At 53.7% G+C, this 19,612-nt stretch overlaps 1 protein-coding gene across 2 annotated transcripts; it reads right to left on the reverse strand.

Moving 5' to 3' along the window:
- Positions 1-1,820: 1,820 nt before the first annotated feature.
- On the reverse strand, positions 1,821-16,182 carry Tmem184a (transmembrane protein 184A). Of its 2 annotated transcripts, none has more exons than XM_040751258.1 (9): positions 16,026-16,182; positions 9,772-9,999; positions 5,591-5,756; positions 5,226-5,316; positions 5,045-5,120; positions 4,873-4,964; positions 3,729-3,898; positions 3,049-3,243; positions 1,821-2,581 (listed from the first exon to the last, which is right to left on the reverse strand). In XM_040751258.1, the coding sequence occupies exons 2-9, from the start codon at positions 9,997-9,999 to the stop codon at positions 2,322-2,324; spliced, it is 1,278 nt and encodes a 425-aa protein (XP_040607192.1). In that variant the 5' UTR covers positions 16,026-16,182; the 3' UTR covers positions 1,821-2,321. The 2 variants fall into 2 exon arrangements, with proteins under 2 accessions (XP_040607192.1, XP_005080041.1); XM_005079984.4 differs by lacking the exon at positions 16,026-16,182 and adding an exon at positions 10,861-11,020.
- Positions 16,183-19,612: the final 3,430 nt, after the last annotated feature.

A 19,612-nucleotide genomic window follows, 5' to 3' on the forward strand; every position in this document is an offset into this window, starting at 1 on the left:
GGTGGTTCATGCTGTAAATCCCAGTAGTTAGGATGAGGTAGTGGGACCATTCCAGGTCTAAGGGTAGCCTTGGCTACACAGAGTTTGAAGTTACCCTTGGCTATATAGTGAGTTCCAGGACAGCCTAACCTACAAAGTAAGACCCTATCTCAAGGAGTGGGGTCTAGTGTGATGGCTTTAGTAAGGTGCCTGTTGTGTAAATGTGAGGACCTGAGTTTACATATGTGTCACATATGTGTAATCCCAGCAATTGTAGGAGCGAAGACAGGCAGATCTTTGGGGCACATTGACTAGCAAGCCTAGCCAAATTGATAAAGCTTTACGTTCAGTGAGAGACCCTGTCCCAAAAATTAATGTGGAAAACAAGACATCCAGATTTGACCTCTAACCTCCCTCCTAATATATAATGTGCACATGTATACATGCATACATATATACCACAAGCATATATCTGCACACGAAATAGCAGAAGGTTGGGCCCAGTTACTGCATGGCAAGCAGCCCTCTCCTTGGGCCACGTGGGCTGGACTTGCAATTGGTTCTTTTCACCAGTGGCGATGAGACTGAAGCTGCCATCTCCCCCTGGTACTCGAACCCTTCTGCATGCATCACTCTTTGAGCACCTTGGTCAAGTCAAATCCTGAGTCAGTCTGTAGCCACACTCCACCAGAACCCTGGGTACCATGTTATCCCTGCCAGCTTTGCTTTGTGTCACATAGGACTGAAGCATGTCTGAGTGCAGGTGGTGGGGGAGAGGGACGTAAGGCACAGTGATCCCTACTGGTGTCATCCCCTACTGGCTCAGTAGCCTTGGGCAGCTTGTTTAATTTCTTTGGTTGGCACACCTTCCCCTGTACCAGGGTACAGAGGTTCCTGGTTCATGTGTGGGTGTTTAGTGATGTCAGTTTTGCCTGTTCTCTAAAGCACTGACCCCAGATACTGCCCAAGGCCCAGGAACTTACTTTGTGTCTGGGCTCATGGGAGGAGACCCTTCCTAGCTTGTCACTGCACGTGGCCTCTCCAGGGCAGAGGAATGCAGCCCCCTGCTGGCCAAGACCTCTGAGTATAGGTCTCTCAGAGTACGGAGCCCCTCCTTACCCTGTTGACTGTGTGGGCTGCAGGGCCACCCTTGGGCCTGCCAGTCCCAGAAGGCAGATAAGTAGATGTGGGTGGCTCTTTACAGCCAGGTGCAGGGAGGAACAGAGCCTATCTTATCAGCCCAGGAGAGTCAGGGCGAAGCCACTGGCCTTGACTCCTCCTGTCTCTGAGCCCTGAGAACAAGAAGGCAGGGAAGTGCATCCCCCTGTCTGATACCGTGGGCTGTGGGAGCCAGCAACCGGGCAAGTGGTGCTGTTCCTGGGTGGCTTCCACTGGGCATTTCTGTCTGGTTGCCCGCCTGGGCAGCTGGTCACTGGTTCCCCACCCCTGCTACCTTTGTCCTCCGTGTTTCCAAGGTCAGTCTAGTCCATCTCAGACTCCCTGAGCACTGGACCGGTACAAAGAAGAAAGAGAGAAGGGGGCTCCCAGGCCTGAGTCCCCATACCAGGGCATGCTAGGCTGTGCCATGAGCCTTATAAACCTCTTTGGGGGTGTGGCCAACCTGAGGTTCAGAGGGAGGTGCAGCCCCAGCTCCCGTTGGGGCACAGAGCTGGTCATCTGGGGACGAAGTCCACATTCTTCTTTGTACTGCTCTGAGCCACATCATGATGCCCGCCTTGGCTGTTTCTGGCACACAGCCTCACTCCACTGGCTCCGGTGAGCCCTCTACTTAGTGATCCACCACTCAGAAGACAAGCCCCGCAAGAAAAGAAAGCCCGATAAACTCTAGAAAATGCAGTGTTTATCTATAAATAAGCAGTTAGTAGCTGGTAGGCCAGCACACTGGCAACTCTGTTGTGCTAAATAGGCTAGGCTGCCCCAGGGAGGGCTCACCAAGTATCTGCTAGAACGCGGGGCAAGGGGCCTTCCTCATGCGCCCAAGATGGCCACAGCTAGGCCCAGGCTATGTGGATCCCCAGACCTGAGTGACTGGGCCTATTCTCCCTGGCCATCTTTCTCTACAGCCACACAGCCTGGGATTTAACCATCTATTTCTTCTGCCCATGGAAGGAAGGGCCAACTCAGCTCCACCTGCAGGCTGTAACTAGGACATCTCACAGGGTCTTTGGTTTGTCCGTTTTGCCTAGGTGACTTCACTCTGGGCTATACATGGGATAGAGAGGCCCCATGCGCCCCGCATTGAGGCTCTCAGAAGAGGCTGGGCCTCTGTCAAGACATGCTGGTGGGTGGGTCCCCAGCTAGGCTCCACACACCCCACGCCTCTACAGGTCCTCTGAGGGGATCAGCATGTGTTTCTCTATGTTGCGACTCTTCTTACCCCCTCCGGAGCCACTGGCTGGGTCAGGGTGAGTGTTGGGCGATGGGCGTTCACCCTGACCAGGCCCAGGGGCTTCATGTGTGGACTGCTGTGTATACTGCTGGTATGCTGGTGAGAAGTTATGGATGGCATCCTGGACAATGTCCTGTGGGCTGATGGTCTCCTTCAAGCCACTGGATATGCTTTGCATAGGTGCTGGCGGGGCTGGAAGGTACAGCATGTGGGCCTGAGTCACAGGTCCCCTGGTCCAACAACACCCCACTCCACCTCTCAGCCCTGTCTCCCACAGGCCACCGTGAGCTATTTCAGTCTGGGGATCCTGCATGTCCAGGCCTTGCCATTGGCTAGCAGGTGACCTCAGACACCCGAGTCCTAGCTCAGCCCCTGCATCTCAGCATTGGTCTTAGAGCTTATCCTTGAATAGACTCCTGCCCCGGGCAGCCCTGAGCAGATGGGAGCCAGGCACCCACCAGACATGTGGCCAATATGGCACACTCACTAGGCTAGCCAACCCAGCCCCTTTTGACCTCCTCCCCAAGAGACTGGCTTCCTCCATCCACATCTTTCAGAGCTCATAATGCCCCTGGCCTGCATGACTCAGACACCTACAAGGATGTCCCCCTGATGCGTCCTGAAAATCCTGGCTGAGTCATTGCAGGTGCCCAGCTCACCTGGTGAGTTCTTTTTCTCTGAGTACACCTGGCTGGGGAAGGCATAGCGCAGCGCAAGCGAGGCAAACAGCATCTCAATGCAGATGAGGAAATTCTGGTAGCCAGCGGCCAGGGTACCAGCCCCCACCCTGGTGCCGTCCACAGCCTGGACCTCGGGGATGACCCCACACCTCTCCAAGATGGCCAGCAGCATTCCTAGAGACAGAGACAACTATTCTGGTCCCATCCTTGCATGGAAGCTGAGCCCTGACGAAGTTCTCACTGAAGCCCAGGGTACGTAGGGAAAAAGGCTAGCCTCATCTAGCCTCATCCCTGGACTTCTTTGGTACTGACCACATTGGTGGGAGGGCTGTGGTTGAGAAGGGCTGGTTACCTCAAGGTAGGGTTCCTGCTGCTCTCCCAGACATATCCAGTCTGGGTCTAGGAACCCCTGCTCTCATGCTATAGGCCATGAGGACTGGGTTCTCATGGCCTGCTAGGGGCTTGGTGGGGACCAGGGCTCAGGAAGCCAAGCCAGTCTGCCTCCGTCTGCTGATAGACCTCACGGTGCCCCCCATTCCAGGCTCTGCCAGCTCCAAGCTGAGCAGCTGAGCTATTGACTGGGATGGAGGTGAGATTTGAACCCAGGTTCCAGGGAGGCCAGTCATGGCCCCACACCCTTGGCCACCCAGCTTACGCACCCTGCCAGAAGGAGAGGAAGATGATGGCTTTGATGGTGAGGAACTTGAGCACTGGCTCGAAGGGTCTCAGGAGGTCCCTGGTAGCGAAGTAGAAAAGGAACAGAGCGTAGAGAGCCAGGCTGACCGAGGCGTTGTACACGAGGGTCACATACAGGTAGCCACTGTGGATGCTGGGCCAGAGGAGGTGCTGGTTAGAGTAGTCCTGTCCCTCATAGACATTCTTTTAGCTTGTCCCCTGGCTGAGCACCACAATCCCAAGGACAGCTCCACCTAGATCCTCCCTCCAGGGCCTCAGACAGTGTCAAATCGAGCAGTGGTTAGGGGCCTGGAGTTCCCCACTCAGGAACAGGGCATGGTTCTGTTCCGTCCCCAGGAGCTGTTGCCTGTCCTCCTAGACACTCCTCAACCTTAGCAATGTCTTTTTTGTTTCCAGTTTTTTGTTGTTGTTTGTTTCTGGTTTTTTTTTGTTTTTTTGTTTTTTTTTTTTGAGGCAGGATCTCATGTAGCCCAGGCTGGCTTCAAACTCATTATATAGCCAAGGATGACCTCCAGCTTTTAATACTCCTACATCAACCTCTCAAATGTTGGGATTACAAGTGTGTACCACTAGGGCTTTGGTGGTGCACACCTTTAATCCCAGCACACGGGAGGCAGAGGCAGGCGGATCTCTGTGAGTTCGAAACCAGCCTGGTCTACAAGAGCTAGTTCCAGGACAGCCTCCAAAGCTATACAGGGAAACCCTGTCTCGAAAAACAAAAACACAAATAAACAAACAAACAAAAAGTGTGTACCACCATACCTAGATTTTTTGTTTGTTTTTTTCAAGACAGGGTTTCTCTATATTGGCTTGGCAGTTGTCCTGGAACTTGCTCTGTAGACCAGGCTGGCCTCGAACTCACAGAGATTCGCCTGCCTCTGCCTCCCAGTGCTGCTGGGATTAAAGGTGTGGCTACCAATGCCCAGCTCTATACCTAGTTTATATGAAGTTGGAGATGGAACCTAGACCCTCATGCATGCTGAGTAAATACCTTGCCAGCTGAGTTATAACCCACAGAGAGGGGGAATAAGGCCCCTTGAGGAAGGACCTGTGGGGATCCCTGCCTCCCACAGCCTCAGTGAGGCACCTGCTCATAGCCCCTCTTACTTGAAGTCCCCATCGTGGTACTTGTCGAAAGCCTGGAGGATGATGGTGATCAAAGCCATGACTGGTTTCACGATGCAGAACTGTAGTGTGGCCTGGGAGGGGTGGAGGAAGGGAGTGAGGCGGGGATGGGGTGGGACAAGGGCATCGGGCTGGGGTAGGCAGGTCCCCTCACCTGTTTGCAGAAACGTAAGAAAGTGATGGAGTAGGACATGCCACGGAGGCAACAGGTCCCATAGAAGCAGCTGGACCTGTGTGCGAGGAAGAGGTCATTAGGCCACCAGGAAGACAACTAGGGGTCGCCAGTGTGGCCTGGCAGCTGGGCCCTGCCAGGGCAGAGCCTGCAGTGAACTCACCTGATAGGTTTGCCACGGATTTCAGCCATGATGGCGCTCTCTCCCCCCAGGTATTGGAAGCACAAGGTCAGGAAACTGTAGATAACAAATGCTGCAGGGCACAGAGGGGCGACAGTGAGGGCTGGGCACGGAACCCCTCTGCATGCAGGCACCACCAGATCCACTCAGCATACCCGGGGAAGGGGGTGAGCTTACTCAGACTGTGAATCCCGGGCACTGAGGTTGCAGACCGTGCAACCCCTGGAGCAGGTCCCGGATGAGACAGGGCACCTTGGGGGTGGTGGGGGAAGTGTGTGCAGGTGGGTGTGCATGCGTGAGGCTGAGGGTCCCCGCTGAGCTCCCCCAGGCCTAGCCTGGAGTTTCACCTTCGTAGCAGTCTCGCACAGAGTCGAAGTAGACGTAGTATGGATGGCCCCCGAGGAGGAGGAGGCTGAGCCAGGAGTCGAAGGCGTAGATGGGCACAATGAATAGGAGGCGGATGACGAAGCGCTGCTCTCGCGGGACGGTGTAGGAACGCAGGTGGGAGTATATCTGTGGCAGAAGAGTTTCGGTGGCTCCTCTGCCCTGCTCCTGGCCCTGCTGTCCACCACAAGTGTGCCAGCCCAAATGCATGAGGCTGCCCTCCCTCTCCTACACTGCCTAATGTTCTCCAGAGCACAGAACAAGTACAGACGGTGGAGGTAATCAGAGGTATGTTGTAGCACGTGTTAGATGAAGAGCCAAACCTGCTTATGACAGGAGCATCGTGAGTGGGTGCAAGACCAACTTAGCATCCCTGTCTCCAACTAGGAAGTAGGGCTGGTGAGGTGGCTCAGTTGGTAAAATGCTTGCTTTGCAAGCATAAGGACCTTAGTTCAAATCCCCAGCACTCATGGACAGAAACAAAACAAAACAAAAAAACTAGGTACAATGATGCATGCTTGTAGTCCCAGTGCTGGGGAGGTAGAGACAGGCAGCTCTCTAGAACTCACTGGCCAGTCAGTACAGCCAAATCAGGGAACTCCAGGTCTCAGTGAGAGACTGTCCCTTAAAGGCAAGGTTGATCACACACATGCAAAGAAGACTAGGGCATGCCTCAATGGTAGAGCACCTACCTAGCAAAGGGTAGGGGCCTGGCTAAGGTAGAGTCCTTGCCTAACAAGAACAAGACTCTGGATTCAATAGGACATGCCCCCTCCAAATGGAATACACGCTTAATATAGACAAGTATATATTAAATATTTTTTACTTTTGTAAAGTAAAGTGTAGCCTGACTCACCATATAGCCCTAGCTGACCAGGAACTCACTATATAGACCAGGCTGGTCTTGAACTAGTTGAGATCTACCTGCCTTTGTTTCCTGAGTGCTGAGATTAAAGGTGTGAGCCACCACAGCCAGACATTATTATTGAATTTAACCCAAAGTCTTGCACAGGCAAAGCTGTTTAAAATAGTGTTAATGGGTGAGGACTGTGGCTTGGTGGGAAAGCACTTGTCTAGCACGTGTGAATCCCCGGGTTCAATCCCCAGTACCACAAAGAAAAAAAGTATTTGCGATTAACAAAAATGTTATAGCATCTGCATTGAGGATATGACATATGTGTGGATGCCTATGGAGGCCAAAAGAGGGCGCCAAATGACCTGCAGCTGCAGTTACATACAGCTGAGAGCCATCCACTCTGGGTGCTGGGTCCTCTGCAAGAGCATCAGTGCTCTTAACTGCTGAGCCTTTTTTCCAGCTTCTCCTTGGGGGGATTTGCAGGCACATGCTTTATCACTGAGCCACACCCTAGTCCTCTTTTTACCTTTGGGAGGAGGGGCAGAGTTTATTCCAGTCTTATTCCTCAGACACCACCCTCGGTATTATGGAATGAGATCTCTCACTGAATCTGGAACTCACTGATTTGGCTAAACTTACAGCTGGCTGGTAAGTTTCAGGGATCTGATTGATCACCCTTCCTTGGGGTTATAGATGTGTCCCGCTGTGCCTGGCACTTTTTGTGAATCCTAGAGATTGAGCTCTGGACCTCATGCTTGCAAGGCAGGTGCATTTTATGAGCTGAACCATCTCCTGTTTTGATAGACACATAAGAGGCTGAGACTAGCCAACCTCTTGTTTTACTTGCTTCTGGTGTAAAAATCTTTAAAAAAAAATCATTGTTGTTGCTTTTGAGACAGTGTCTCACTATGTAGCCCAAGCTGGCCTTGAACACATGCATCCTTCTGCCTCAGCCTCCCCCAGTGGTGAAGTGACAAGCCAGTCCATCACACCAAGCCTAAAATTCATTCCTTAGGCATTTTCAAGCCTGTACCGTATTTTGATACCCTGTGGGGTCATCTTGAAGAACATTCCAGAAGTCAGGACACTCATTCACTCATCCAGGAAGAGTTTCCTGGGTCCTGCTAAGTGTCAGAACTCAGTAACATGTAGCACAGGTAGGCTCTCAACTTGGGGACCGTGGAAGGCCTCTTGCTCTTTGGCTGCTTCTAGGAATCTGTCCCTATCCAGAAATAAAGAGGAAAGAAATTGTGTACAAAGAGGTTCATCATAGTGAAACACCGGAGCAAATGCTGGGGCTGCGCTTGCCCTGGGAGGCCAGGCTCACACCACAGAGCCTGTGTGTGAAGGAGCCCTATAGAGTCAGTACAAATGATGCTCAGATGCGGTGCTCTATGGAAAGTCCTCTGAGAGGACAAGGCACCTGAGATCAGAATAGGAAACCAAATGGGGGTTCATGTGCACACCTGCCTAACCAATACGGAAGGAAAGGGCTGGGGATGTGCCTCCCTAGCCTGAAGGAAGCCCTGGGCTTCATCCTCAGCTTCATATAAACGGGGAGGTGTGATGCACGATTGTCATCTCAGTACTTGGGAAACGGAAGCAGGAAGATCAGGAGTTCAAGGTTACCCACTCCTACATAGGGAGTTCGAGGCCCATCCTGGGCTACAAGATGCTGTCACAAGCAAAACAAAACAAAATAAAACAAAAACCAATCCAGGAAGATAATTATACTGTTCACCTTAAAGTGTTCTGAATTTTCTGTATTTTCCTACGGGAAACAGAACAGGAACATGCTCCCCACCCCACCCCAGTTCCAGGAACAGAACCCAGGATTGTGCATAGTCAGTGAGCACTCTTACTGAGACATCCTATTTTTTTTGTTTTATTGGGGTTGGTTGGAGGGTGTCTCACTAGCTTGCTCAGGCTGGTCTTGAACACACTATGGACCCCATGGAGGTCTTCACTTGTAACCCCCTTGGGTCAGCCTGTGTCCCTAAGCCCCTCTATACAGAGTCTTTAAGAGGAACTGGGCTGGGCGCTGAGTCCCTCCTTCTCATTCCAGGCCACTGTGGAGAAGGCTCTTCCGGGAGGTGGCCTACGGGGCATGGAGGTCATGCTTGTAGAGGGAGCTGTGTGTATGCAGGGCCTGCGTGGGGTGGGAAGGCTGCTGGCATTAGAGACCAGCTCCTTATCAGTCCCTTCCTCCCTCCTCAGCCGCTGGGGGAGGACATAATGTGACCAGCCAGCAGGAGACCTTTCCCAGGCTAGCACTGCCTGGCTGGTGACCTTGGCAAGCTGCTGCCCTCTCTTGCCTCAGTTTCTCCATTTGTGAATGGAGGTGTTCATCCCCCCCGCTCTGTCTAGCCCCTACCCGTCCCAGAGGTCATTCTGCGGATCCTAACACGTGGCTGACACCTGCCTGGCTTGCCCTCAGTCACGGGTTGTGCCCCACATGCCCTGGTTACTGAGGCACACCTGGCCAGGTACCAGTCAGCAGGTGGCTGCCACAGGCAGAGGTGTTTGCTCTTACTTCCTGCCCCTGGCTCGGGGCCTCCCTGGTGCCAAATGGGTGTTCCAGAGGGCCTGGAGCTTTCAGCTCCCGGCACCAAGCTCCAATTCTCCAGTTCTCTGGCTCCAGCTCTCCAGCTACCCCCATATTGCAGCTGCCCATCTCCCTTGCCCAGTTCTCCACTCTGCCTGCCGAACCCCATTCCCAGCTCCTACTCCCTCCACTCTCCCGCCTCTCTGCTCACTGCCCCTAGCACCCCTCCAGTTCTCCATTGTCCCAGGTCCATACCTCTCAGTCCCCACTCCCCCCAGCTCCTTCCCCCATCTTCTTGTCCCTCCTCCCCAAACTCTGTGTCTGGCTTGAGGTTCTCTATAGAGCAAAGTCCAAGCTCTGGCCATTCCTGGAGGGAAAAGGCCCTTTCTCTTACAGCTGTGCGAGCCTGGAGAAGCCCCCGGTCATCTCTGAGCCTTAGTGTTCTTGTCTGTGACCTGGGTCCAATCACTGACCTTTGGGAGTAGAATAAGAGGCCTCAGACATGACTTTGGGGTACCCATCCAGCAAACTGCCCTCTGTCTGGCAGAGATCACCCATCTCAGGCTCGGCCCCTGCATGGAAGCCCTGGAGAAGGGCCATAGATGGACACCACACCTGGGGTGTCCAGTACTGGGGGCTGTCCCTGGAGGTCCCATGATCCCAGCATCTGTCCAAGGGGTCCATCTGAGCCTTGCCAGGTCCCATAGAGACTTGGAGGCCCAGCAGGGTTTTGGGGTCCTTACCTGGTGGCAGGTTAGCAGCAGAGCAGTCCATACAAATACGCCTGACACGCCTCGGGCCAATGCGCTGGTGAGGAAGAGCTGGGGGGGCCCCTGCGAGCCGTTGTCCACGCGCTCCATCTGTGGCCCGGCTGCCACTGTGGGCATTGCCGGAGGGGGGCTGGGTGGAAGCCAGGTCGCTGACACCAGGGGAGCTCCAGCTGTTTTCAGAAACCCCGAAGCATTCCTCATCTGCCGAAGACAGCAGAGGAGTGAGGACCCAGGGCAGGCCTCCGTGGGAGGGTGAGGGGCAGGAGGTGGGGCAGGAGGTGGGCCAGGCTATGTGGGTGTCACCCAGGGGCCAGCTCTGCCCACTGCAGTTTCTGCCTGCCTGGCCACCGTCCCTAGCACCCCAGCTGTCATCCACAGAAGCTTCCCCGGGAGCCCACCGTGGCCGTCTGTCCCCTTTGTAGGAGTCTGCCCTGACTTTCCCATGGACTCCCCTGACTCTGGGAAGTTGTGAGCTCACACTTGAACAACAGGGACCTGGCTGCTTTCCCTCCTGGGCCTCAGATCCTGGGTGGATGTCCTGGGAAGTCCCCTCAGGTTCCTTTGTGCCCTGGGCTACTTCCTAGGAGGCAAAGACTGCTTCTAACCAGGCCATGATGGCCTGTCCCTGTAATCCTAGCATTGAGGCAGGCGGACTGTTGTGAGTATAAAGCCAGCCTGAGTTACCTAGTTGCTCTGTTTCAGAAAAGAAAAACATCTCCAAACAAACTCAAACTCAAACTCAAAGCAAGCAAGCAAACAAACAAATAAACAAAAAACCAAGCTTATGTCTATCATGGTCTGGGAAGTGAGGATCCACCTGCCTGGGGATTTGGGAGAGATGGCCAGTAATCATACCTTCCGTCAGGGCAGGAGAAAGTGCTCCACCCTCATCCTCAGAGCCAGTCTGCCCCCACCCAGCCGCTGCCTGCCTCTGACCCTGGTGGAAACTCTTAGTGTCTCCACAAGCTCCAGCAGCAAGTAGTAGAATGTGTCTGCTGGGGAGCAGCGACACTGGGACCTCCTTTCTACCCTCAGTTGTCTGTCGTGGGAGCGGGAGCCTACCTCTGTGAGCAGGAAGCTCTTTGGCCCAGGCCTGGGAGGCCTAGCCTCCTCTGGGGAAGGCTGGCTGGTCATTCACCCGGCCTCATGGCCCCCACTGGAGGCCAAGCTTCAGGTGGGGGCAAGGCCAGTCCCTGGAGGGTTGTGTTAGGCCCGGAAAGGTATCACCTGGCCAATGGCCCACCTGGGCTCCGGGCTGAGGGAGGGGCAAAGGGAGGAGAATCTAAGGCTTGTCCCCGCCTCTGTCGACACTCTATCCCTCTGGGGCTGTTTGCTCAGCAGCAGCTGGCTTCCAGGAACTGCCTGGCTGGCAGGTGCATTCACCTGCTAGCTCCAGGTAGTCAGGCCGCTGAGCAGGCAGAGCCAGGAGGGAAAGGTGTGAGCTGCGCCATCTCAAGGGAAAAGGCCATAGGGATTCATGGACACAGGAATTCTTTTTTGGGTGACAAGAAAGGTGTAGAACTAGACAAAGTGGTGGTTACTTACGGTGGGCATCCCTACTACTCCAGAATTGTGTGCTTAAAACTGGGCAGGGCTGTCAGGCGGTGGTGGCGCACGCCTTTAATCCCAGTACTGGGGATGGGGGCAGAGACACGTGGATCTCTGTGAGTTTGAGGCCAGCCTGGTCTACAGAGCTAGTTCCAGGACAGCCAGAAAACCTGTCTGGAAAAACCAAACCAAACCAAACCAAAACTGGGCAGGGATGAGGCTCCGTTGGTGGAGTGCTTGCCTAGCATGCATGAAGCTCAGGGTTCCATTCCCTGCATTGCATAAACCAGGAACCGTGATACATGCCTGTTTTCCTAGCACGTCCAGGGTGAAGCCAGGAGCATTAGAAGTTCAAGGTCATCCTTGCTACATACTCTGATAGCCAAACTTGGCTATATGAGAGCCTGTCTCACTGAATGAATATACATATTCATGAATGAATATATAAATGAGTGAAAAAAGTCAAAATGGGTGAGTTTAACCAAATCTCATGGCACAGGTCTGTCAACCCAGCTACTTGGGAATCTGAGGCAGCACTAAAAATTCAAGACCTGCCTAGGATACAGAGCAAGTTCAAGACCAGCTTGGGCAACTTAGTGAGACCCTATCTAAAAATAAAATGTAAAAAGCATGCTGGGAATGTGTAGTTCATCTTTAGACTGTCTGCCAAGAATCCACTAGTGAGGGGCTGGGGGTGTGGCTCAGTGGTAGAATACCTGGCTGAAATCCCCCAGTGAGGGGCTGGGGTGTGGCTCAGTGGTAGAGCCTTTGCCTAGCATTCATGCTCTGGGTTCCATCTCTAACATTCAAAAAGGGTCTGGAAGGGCCTCAAATGTGACACTTCTACGGAAAGAGACTCACCGGCCCGGCTCCTGGAGTAGGTGAGGGCTCTGGCCATATCTCAGGTCCACATTGGTTATATCACTATGGGTACTGTTATGATGTCATTCATGTCTGGTCCTTTTTGCCATCTGACCCTACTGATGACTTAGTAGACATGGCTTCAGGCTGCTTTCCTTTTGGAGTTGAGACGTGAACACTGGGGGCTTAGCATGTGTCTGGGATACTCCAAAAGTACACAATGGCACGAGGTTGCGATCTGTCAACCCTATGCTCCCCTACTGCTCCATTCATGTTTGCCCACCAGGGACTTCTCAAGGTTGCACATGCTATGGAGGTCATTCCCTGACTGCTTAGGCTTGTCCCTGACACAGAGGCCTTGGACCATGGTCATCGCACCCTCGCCTCTCAGATACCGATGCCCCTACCTTCTGTCTCTTGTAGCAAAGTTTCCGCATCCATTGTTGGAAACTTTCATCTGAGATCTGTTTGTGTGTTTATCTGTCCTCCTTGGTAGGAGTTCCTGGGACCTGGCACTGTGCCAGAGTTGTGGATGGCCTTGGGCTGTGCATCTCCTCTTGGATGGAGTTGCTACTTCAAGGGGAGTTGCTACTGTGCGGAAAGCCCCCACCTGCACTCCGCCCTGACCCCCAGAGGTCACCATTGGGTATATGGGGACAGATTGTCATCCTTGGTAATGCTGAAGGTCAGAGCCAGCTCTGTCCGTGGCATTAATGGCTTCGGGGCTTTGCAGGGACTGTGATTCATCTCACCTTACCCGCTTCTGCTGCAGGAGGGGAACTCGGGGCCTCTGGCCCTTGACTGTTTTGTTTCCAGAACCCAGCACAAGAAATGAACCCCAGGATCTTCCTCAGGCCAAGTGGAGGAAGTGATTGACCAGACAGCAGGAAGTACTGCGTCTTGACATCAGAAGGCCTTCCCTGCCTGGCATCAAAGGGCTAGTCTTCTAAGAAGAGAGTGCTGGACAGGAGGCAAGGAGGCCTGCTTCCTGGGATCAGGGCCAAGTGGCATCAACCAGAAGTGTCCTTGACTCTTGGGAAGACCCTTGACTCATGACTGCTCTCTGCTCTGAGAGTGGCAGCCAGGCCCAGAGGCATGGCTGTTGTCCTCAAGCTGTCCTGCCCCTGGTGTGTTCATGCTTAGCTACCATCTCAGGAAGGCTTTGGAAGCTCTGTCTCAGCCTATCCCAGACCTTGAAGGCTCTTCAGAAACCCAGGAAGAGTTGTGAGAGCCCTTACCATCTCTACACAACTTCATGAGGCCATTTCCAGAAGTGGCCTCAGCCTTCAACCCTTTATCCTGCTTGTGATCATGGACCCTTTTGCCTCTCTAGGCCTCATTTTGCCCATAGGTAAAGTAGGTTAAGTCAGAAACTGGGCTGCCCAGCTGGCCTTTATTTCTGTTAACACAGGCTTCTTTCTTGTCCTTTCCATCCAGGCAGGGCAGTGTGGGAGACATTTCTGATCAATAGGCCTGACAAACACTCTAGAATTCTGGGTATGCCCCACCATGACAGTTTGAGTGTGTCTGAGCCTCAGTGTTTCCACCTGCAAGATGGGACAGCAATGACTGCCTCTGGGCTGTAAGATACAGTCTGACCCACCTTCTTCTTGTTCCTGCTCCTGCTCTTCCTCCTTTTTTCAAATCAGGGTTTTCCTGAGTAGCTTTGGAACCTGTCCTGGAACTAGCTCTTGTAGACCAGGCTGCTCTCAAACTCACAGAGCTCCGTCTGCCTCTGCCTCCCAAGAGCTGGGATTAAAGGCAGGGGCCACCACTGCCTGGCCTGACCCACCTTCTTGAAGAAGCACAGTAGCCCCCACCCATTCCTGGGCCTCCTGGTCATGCCCCCATCTCAGCAGGCTCTTCCCCCTGCTGGACACCTACGGTCACTGCAGCATCTTCCCAGTGGGAACCAAGCTGTGAGGATTATCACTCAAGGTGGAAGGTATCCATCTCAGTAATGGGCTCTAATGGAGGTGATAACACCTTTCTGGGTGGTGGAGCCTCCTTCCTGGCTCCCAACTGGGACAGGTGATGTGGGGGTGGAGATGTGTCTTTGCTGGGTGCACAGTATGGCTTTGACACACACATCCCTGTCATGGCTAGGGCTGGGGACTGTCTTTGCTGCCTGGCTCTGGGACAAGGGAAGGGCTTGCTAAATGACTCTACACACAGGACAACATTCCAGCTGAAGAAGGAAGGGGAGGAGCTGTGCTGTGCTGAGTTCAGGGCCGCAGGGGAAGGCAGCAAGAAAGAGGCTAGCCTCTTGTCCCTGCTCCTTCACACGCTGCTGAGTGAGGGAAACCTCACCAGAGGCCAGTATCTACCGCAGGCCACACTCACAGAGGGCTTGACCCTGGCTGCACCCATATCAGGATAGCCCTGTTAGCCCAAATGGGGCATCAGGACCTCCAACCACTGTTTACTGTGACCAGAACATCAGGATCCTGGCCAATCCAGAAAGCTGTATTGAGAGAGCTGGCGGGGAGGGGCAGTAAGAGAGCCTCAGGCTGTTCCTCCCTTCAGCCGCTGTCCTGCTGTCGCTGTCCCGTGGCCTCCACCTCTGATGCAGGCTGAGGCTCCCACACTTGCTTCAGGCTGGTCTCTGACAAGCTGCCTATCTATCCTGTCTCCAGAGTCAGGGTCAGGCTTTGCTTGCCTGGGCTTCAAGGCTACTTGCTAAGTAACCTCCTGCTAGTAGCACCAGTTGGCTGACAAGTCCAGGTGGGGGCCTGCAGAGTGGGCAGTGCAATCTTGGCATCCAGTTGCCCCAGGCTAGCCTCCAACTCCTCTGGATCCCCGACTAGTGTCCACTGGGGGACAGACAGACAGCCCTTGCCAGTGAGGTTTGTTTCTGCCAGTGTTCTGGCCCTGATCCAACTAGCGCCTACACCTGAGGTGTGGCTGGGCAGAGATGAAGCCAAGAGCTCCCTGTGGGTCAAGGTGCTCAGATAGGCTGAGAGGCCACGGGTGTTTCTCTTTGCAGGTTCCTGAAAGCCTGGGTGATGAGACCAGAGTGTTGACCTTCCATGTCGGGGACCCCCACAGCTACTCATTCCCTCAGTCTGTGCCTCCTCCAGCTGAGTCTTCCAGTATACCTGCCTGGGCCCCTCACTTGGATGGAACAAGCCTTGAGAAAGGGAGGCAGGCCCAGACAAGTCGACAAGACCAAGCCTTGCCTCAGTTTCCCCAGGCTGTTTATCTCTGTTTATGGCTCCCCAGAGGGTCTGGACACTCAGCTTGGGATTTGGGTTGCTAATCTCAGGTGGCTACAGGCCCTCTTACCAGGCCAGTGAGGACCTGGGACTCAGAGCCCAGCCATCTCAGCTCTCCCGGTATCAAATGAAGTACAGGTGGATCCCTGGCTTCCGCCCATGGGGATGACTAGGGTCTGCTTGTGCCCAGTGGCCCTAGACCCCATGGTGGGGCATCCTAGCAATATGTAGACACTGCTCCTTATACCTCCTGCCAACTGTGCCCCTGTCTGCTCCTGTACCCACCTCTCTCTCCAGACCCACCTCTTCAGTCTTCGGAGAATCTGTCAGGGCCTGTTCATGTTTGACTCTGTCCCACAGCCAGACGCCAGACTTGGGTGTGGACCGAGGGCCCCTCCACTTAGAGATGGGCAAAGCCTTGCCCTGGGCCTGAGACCCTTTGTAGGAAGGAGGGAGTCTGGACGCAGGGGCAAGAAGGGTGGACGGGGGCGTGATGCTCTGATTCGTGGCAGCAAGTGTTCCCCACCCTGTTGGTGTTATGGGGCCACCATCTAGTCCTGAGCCAGCCCCACATGCATACACACTCACACCCACACAGCTCACCTCCCTGGTGGCTCTGGGCAGCTGCAGGGCTCACTGGGCTGGTGCGTTGCTTTGATTTCTCAGTACACACTCTGCAGTTTGGGGGCCTGAGGAGGTCCCTCCTCAGTGTGGTCTCCAGCTCTCTCTGCTGTCCTCCTTCTCAGCAGCCGGGGCAACCCAGGCCCCTTGGATACTATTGCTGCTGCCTGAGCATGACTTCTCGGAGGCCCTGAAACTCCTCCCAGTCCTGCCTGGCCTGCCTTGCCTGCCCAACAGCCTTGTTGGAACACACCCTTCACCAGGACACACCCTCTGTCATCCTGGATTCTGGAACTAGTGTTTCTTTCCCTGTTCTGGTCAATAGTGTCCACAGGCCTACTCCTTCGACCTACTGATGTCTAGACAGGTTTGTGACCACGAACCCAGGGGGAGCTGGTCTCCACATCCAACTTGGGTTCTCAGGTAGGATTAGGATGCCAGTGACACGTGTGTACTGGGGGGGGGCAGGGATGACTTCCAGCTTTCCCCTCTATGCACCCAGCTCTCGCCTTTCATCTCTGAAGCACCTGAAGGCACACTTCACCTGTAACATCTGATCAAGGTCACTGACATCTGTCACAGGATGCTGGCAACAAGAGACACAGGCCAAGTAAGTGACCACCATGGTTTTCCAGGGGCTTGGAAGAGCTTTGAAAGTGGGCGGGTCAGGGTGCTATCAGAATCTTGTGTATTGGGGTCAGTAAGATGGCTCAGTGAACAAAAGGGTGTTTGCCACCAAGCCTGGTGACCTGCGTTTGATCCTTGGGGCCCACATGATAGGAGAAAAAATACTTCCTGACTGTCCCCCATATGTATGCAATGGGACATATATGCCCACACATACAAATGATTGACTGAATATTAATATTAATAATAATAATAATAAAATTTTGTGTGTCCCCATCTTTGGTATGGCCTTGGGTCCTATTTGTGAGGTATGCCCAATGCTTCTCATTCTCTGGATGGTCCCTTCTGGATCTTTATGACATTCTTTTGTTTTGTTTTTGTTTTTTCAAGACAGGTTTTCTCTGTGTAGCTCTGTAGACCAGGCTGGCCTTCAACTCACAGAGATCCACCTGCCTCTGCCTCCCTAGTGCTGGGATTAAAGGGGTGTGCCATTACCACCGGGTGGCCTGGGTCTTTCTCTTGAAGATCTCTCCCCATCTCCCTGCTTCTTCCAATCCCCCTTTATCCTCATGCCTTCACTTGTGTTCAGCCCTGCATCAAGATGGAGGCAGTCTGTCCTCACCCTCCAGGTCTTTGTGTCTGTGTGGTGGGGCTGGGCTCAGGGCTCCATGTGGCCTTATATGCTGTGTCCACTCTGCAGTGACCTCTGAGGCCTAGGGCATAGCTTTCTTCAAGCTGTCCTTCTTGGGCTTGTATCTAGAGATTTCCCTCACTCTCACATAGGACTTTAATCGTTGAACAAACGAACCGAGCAGGGCTCAGGGGTCTTCCACCTTGTGGTCCCTGTAGACTGTTTATTCTCTCTCCCAGTCGAGCCTAGCACTGATGTGTGATAACAAACTGTACGCGATAGTGGTAGTGTCCCTGCAGTCACCCTGTGCATCACATAGGCTCCTGACCTCAGTCACCACTGGCCCCTGCTCCAGTGGTCACTCAGGACTTGTGTTTTTCTTTTGATATGTGGTGTGTGTGCATTCTGGAAAACTGCTTCACCTGCTTGGCTTTTCCATGGGTTCTGGAGACTGAACTCTGGTCCTCAAGCTTTCATCCCAGCTCTGGGACTCTTTGATTTCCCAGTCCTCAACCTCAAGCCAGGACAGTTCATTGGCTTGCCCTGTGTGCTGCTTAATTTGGTTATAGGGAGCTGGGTGGGGCTTGGTCAAGCTCCTGGAAGGCCCCTGAAGGGACCCCTGATGATAGTTAACTTTCCCAGATTCACTTGGCCTCTACAGTGGCAAATCACTGACTGAGCAAGAAAACAGTGTCCTAGCCACTGGGAGGCTGCTTGCTCTCAGCAGAAAACTGCTAAAAGACCTCATGGTAGTGAAGGCACAGACCTTGGGAGGCAGACATGTGACAGGCTGAGTAATCTGCGTTTGTTTTACGTGCACTAGTTGGTTACAGATCTACCTGGGGTGTGTGCCAGGTGCAGCCCCTCTATCCACAGAAATATGTTCCAACCAGAAATTGCTCGTGCTGTGGATCTCTTTGAGGTGACATGGGTCTCTTCTGAGTTATTGTGGTAACAGACTACAGAGGAAGCCCTGCCCAGGTCCTTTCTCTGGTAGAGCCTTGTCTGATATATACAGCAGATCTGGGCAAGGGGCACTGCTTAGATGATTAAGGCATTTGGTATGGGTCTGTATTTTATGGTTACCAGATGGCTCCAGACAGCTCAGAGCAGCTGTAAATACTGCCCAGCTTGGAGAGGGAGCTGGTTCAATTACAGGTCAGTTTCAGTACCCCTTCCCAAGCAGGCAGCCTCTAGCCCTGTAGAGAGAGTGAAGCTGCCTTTATGTCCCCAGCTGTCACTTATGGGAATACACTCTGACCGTCCTGAGGCTCAAGTGTCCCAGCACTTGCTTTTTAGGGTGGTGGAGGACTCAAGGAGATGGTGGAAAGGAAACTGATTGAACCAGGACCAGAAGCCTGGAGGCAAAACCAGCATCTCTGAGCCTTATTGGCTGATGGAGCCGACACTGATGAATAAGCTGTCAAAGGGCCTGGCAGCTGGAAGCAACAGGGCAGTGCCTGGGCGGGGGGGCTCTATCTGGGCTCAGATCCCAGCTCTGCCACCTGGGAGCAGCTGCTGCATGGCCTCTCTGGGGCACAGGTGTCAGGAACTCGTTGTTGAAAGGGATGTAATGGGTCACCCAATGGGCCATGTGAGCTGGCTCCATTGTCTGCTTAGTGACCAAATTAGAAAGGCAAAGCCACAAACCTGAACTTGGAACTGGCCTTGAGCTCCACCCAGGGTGTTCTCTATCTGTTAAGGCAGGGACACTGGGGCTTGCTGGTTGGTCATTCATCTGAATAATCACAGGCTGATACCAAGCAGAGACCTTTGTACAGCACCACCCCACAGGGCTCACCTGAGCATGCCCTGCCCTGGCTGGATCTGCCAGCTGTTTGTACCCCACAATGGGCCTTCCTCTTTGTGGCCTGTGAGATTCCTGATGGCCTAAGCTCTCCAGAGCCTGGTGGCAACTGGGATGATGGGTAAGAGGTTATAGAGGGGACATGTGGGTGGGAACTGCCAGACTCCAACACCTGTCTACTCAGGGGACATAGAGGAGGGGAAACCGGGGTCTGGGAAAGGATGGACAAAGGGCGAAGCTGTGTGGGAGAGCGGCCTGCAGACACGGTGGTTGGAAACCGCAGGCACAGGGCTGCCAGAGGCTTTTGGGACACTCCTGTTACAGCTCGACACCTTCCAGAAGTTGGGCAGAACTCCCGACTCCCACCCCAGCTGAGTTTGTTTCATCCTACAGCCCTCCCAGCTGTCTCTGGACCTGCCCAAGCATCAGCACTCGAGGCTAGCCAGTCCCAATTCATTCTAAGTGAAAACTGGCCACCCAAGCTCACTGCCCACCGCTGGACCT

This window comes from Mesocricetus auratus, unplaced genomic scaffold (genome assembly GCF_017639785.1).
Source record: "Mesocricetus auratus isolate SY011 unplaced genomic scaffold, BCM_Maur_2.0 Super-Scaffold_100008, whole genome shotgun sequence".
Classification (NCBI taxonomy): Eukaryota; Metazoa; Chordata; class Mammalia; order Rodentia; family Cricetidae; genus Mesocricetus; species Mesocricetus auratus.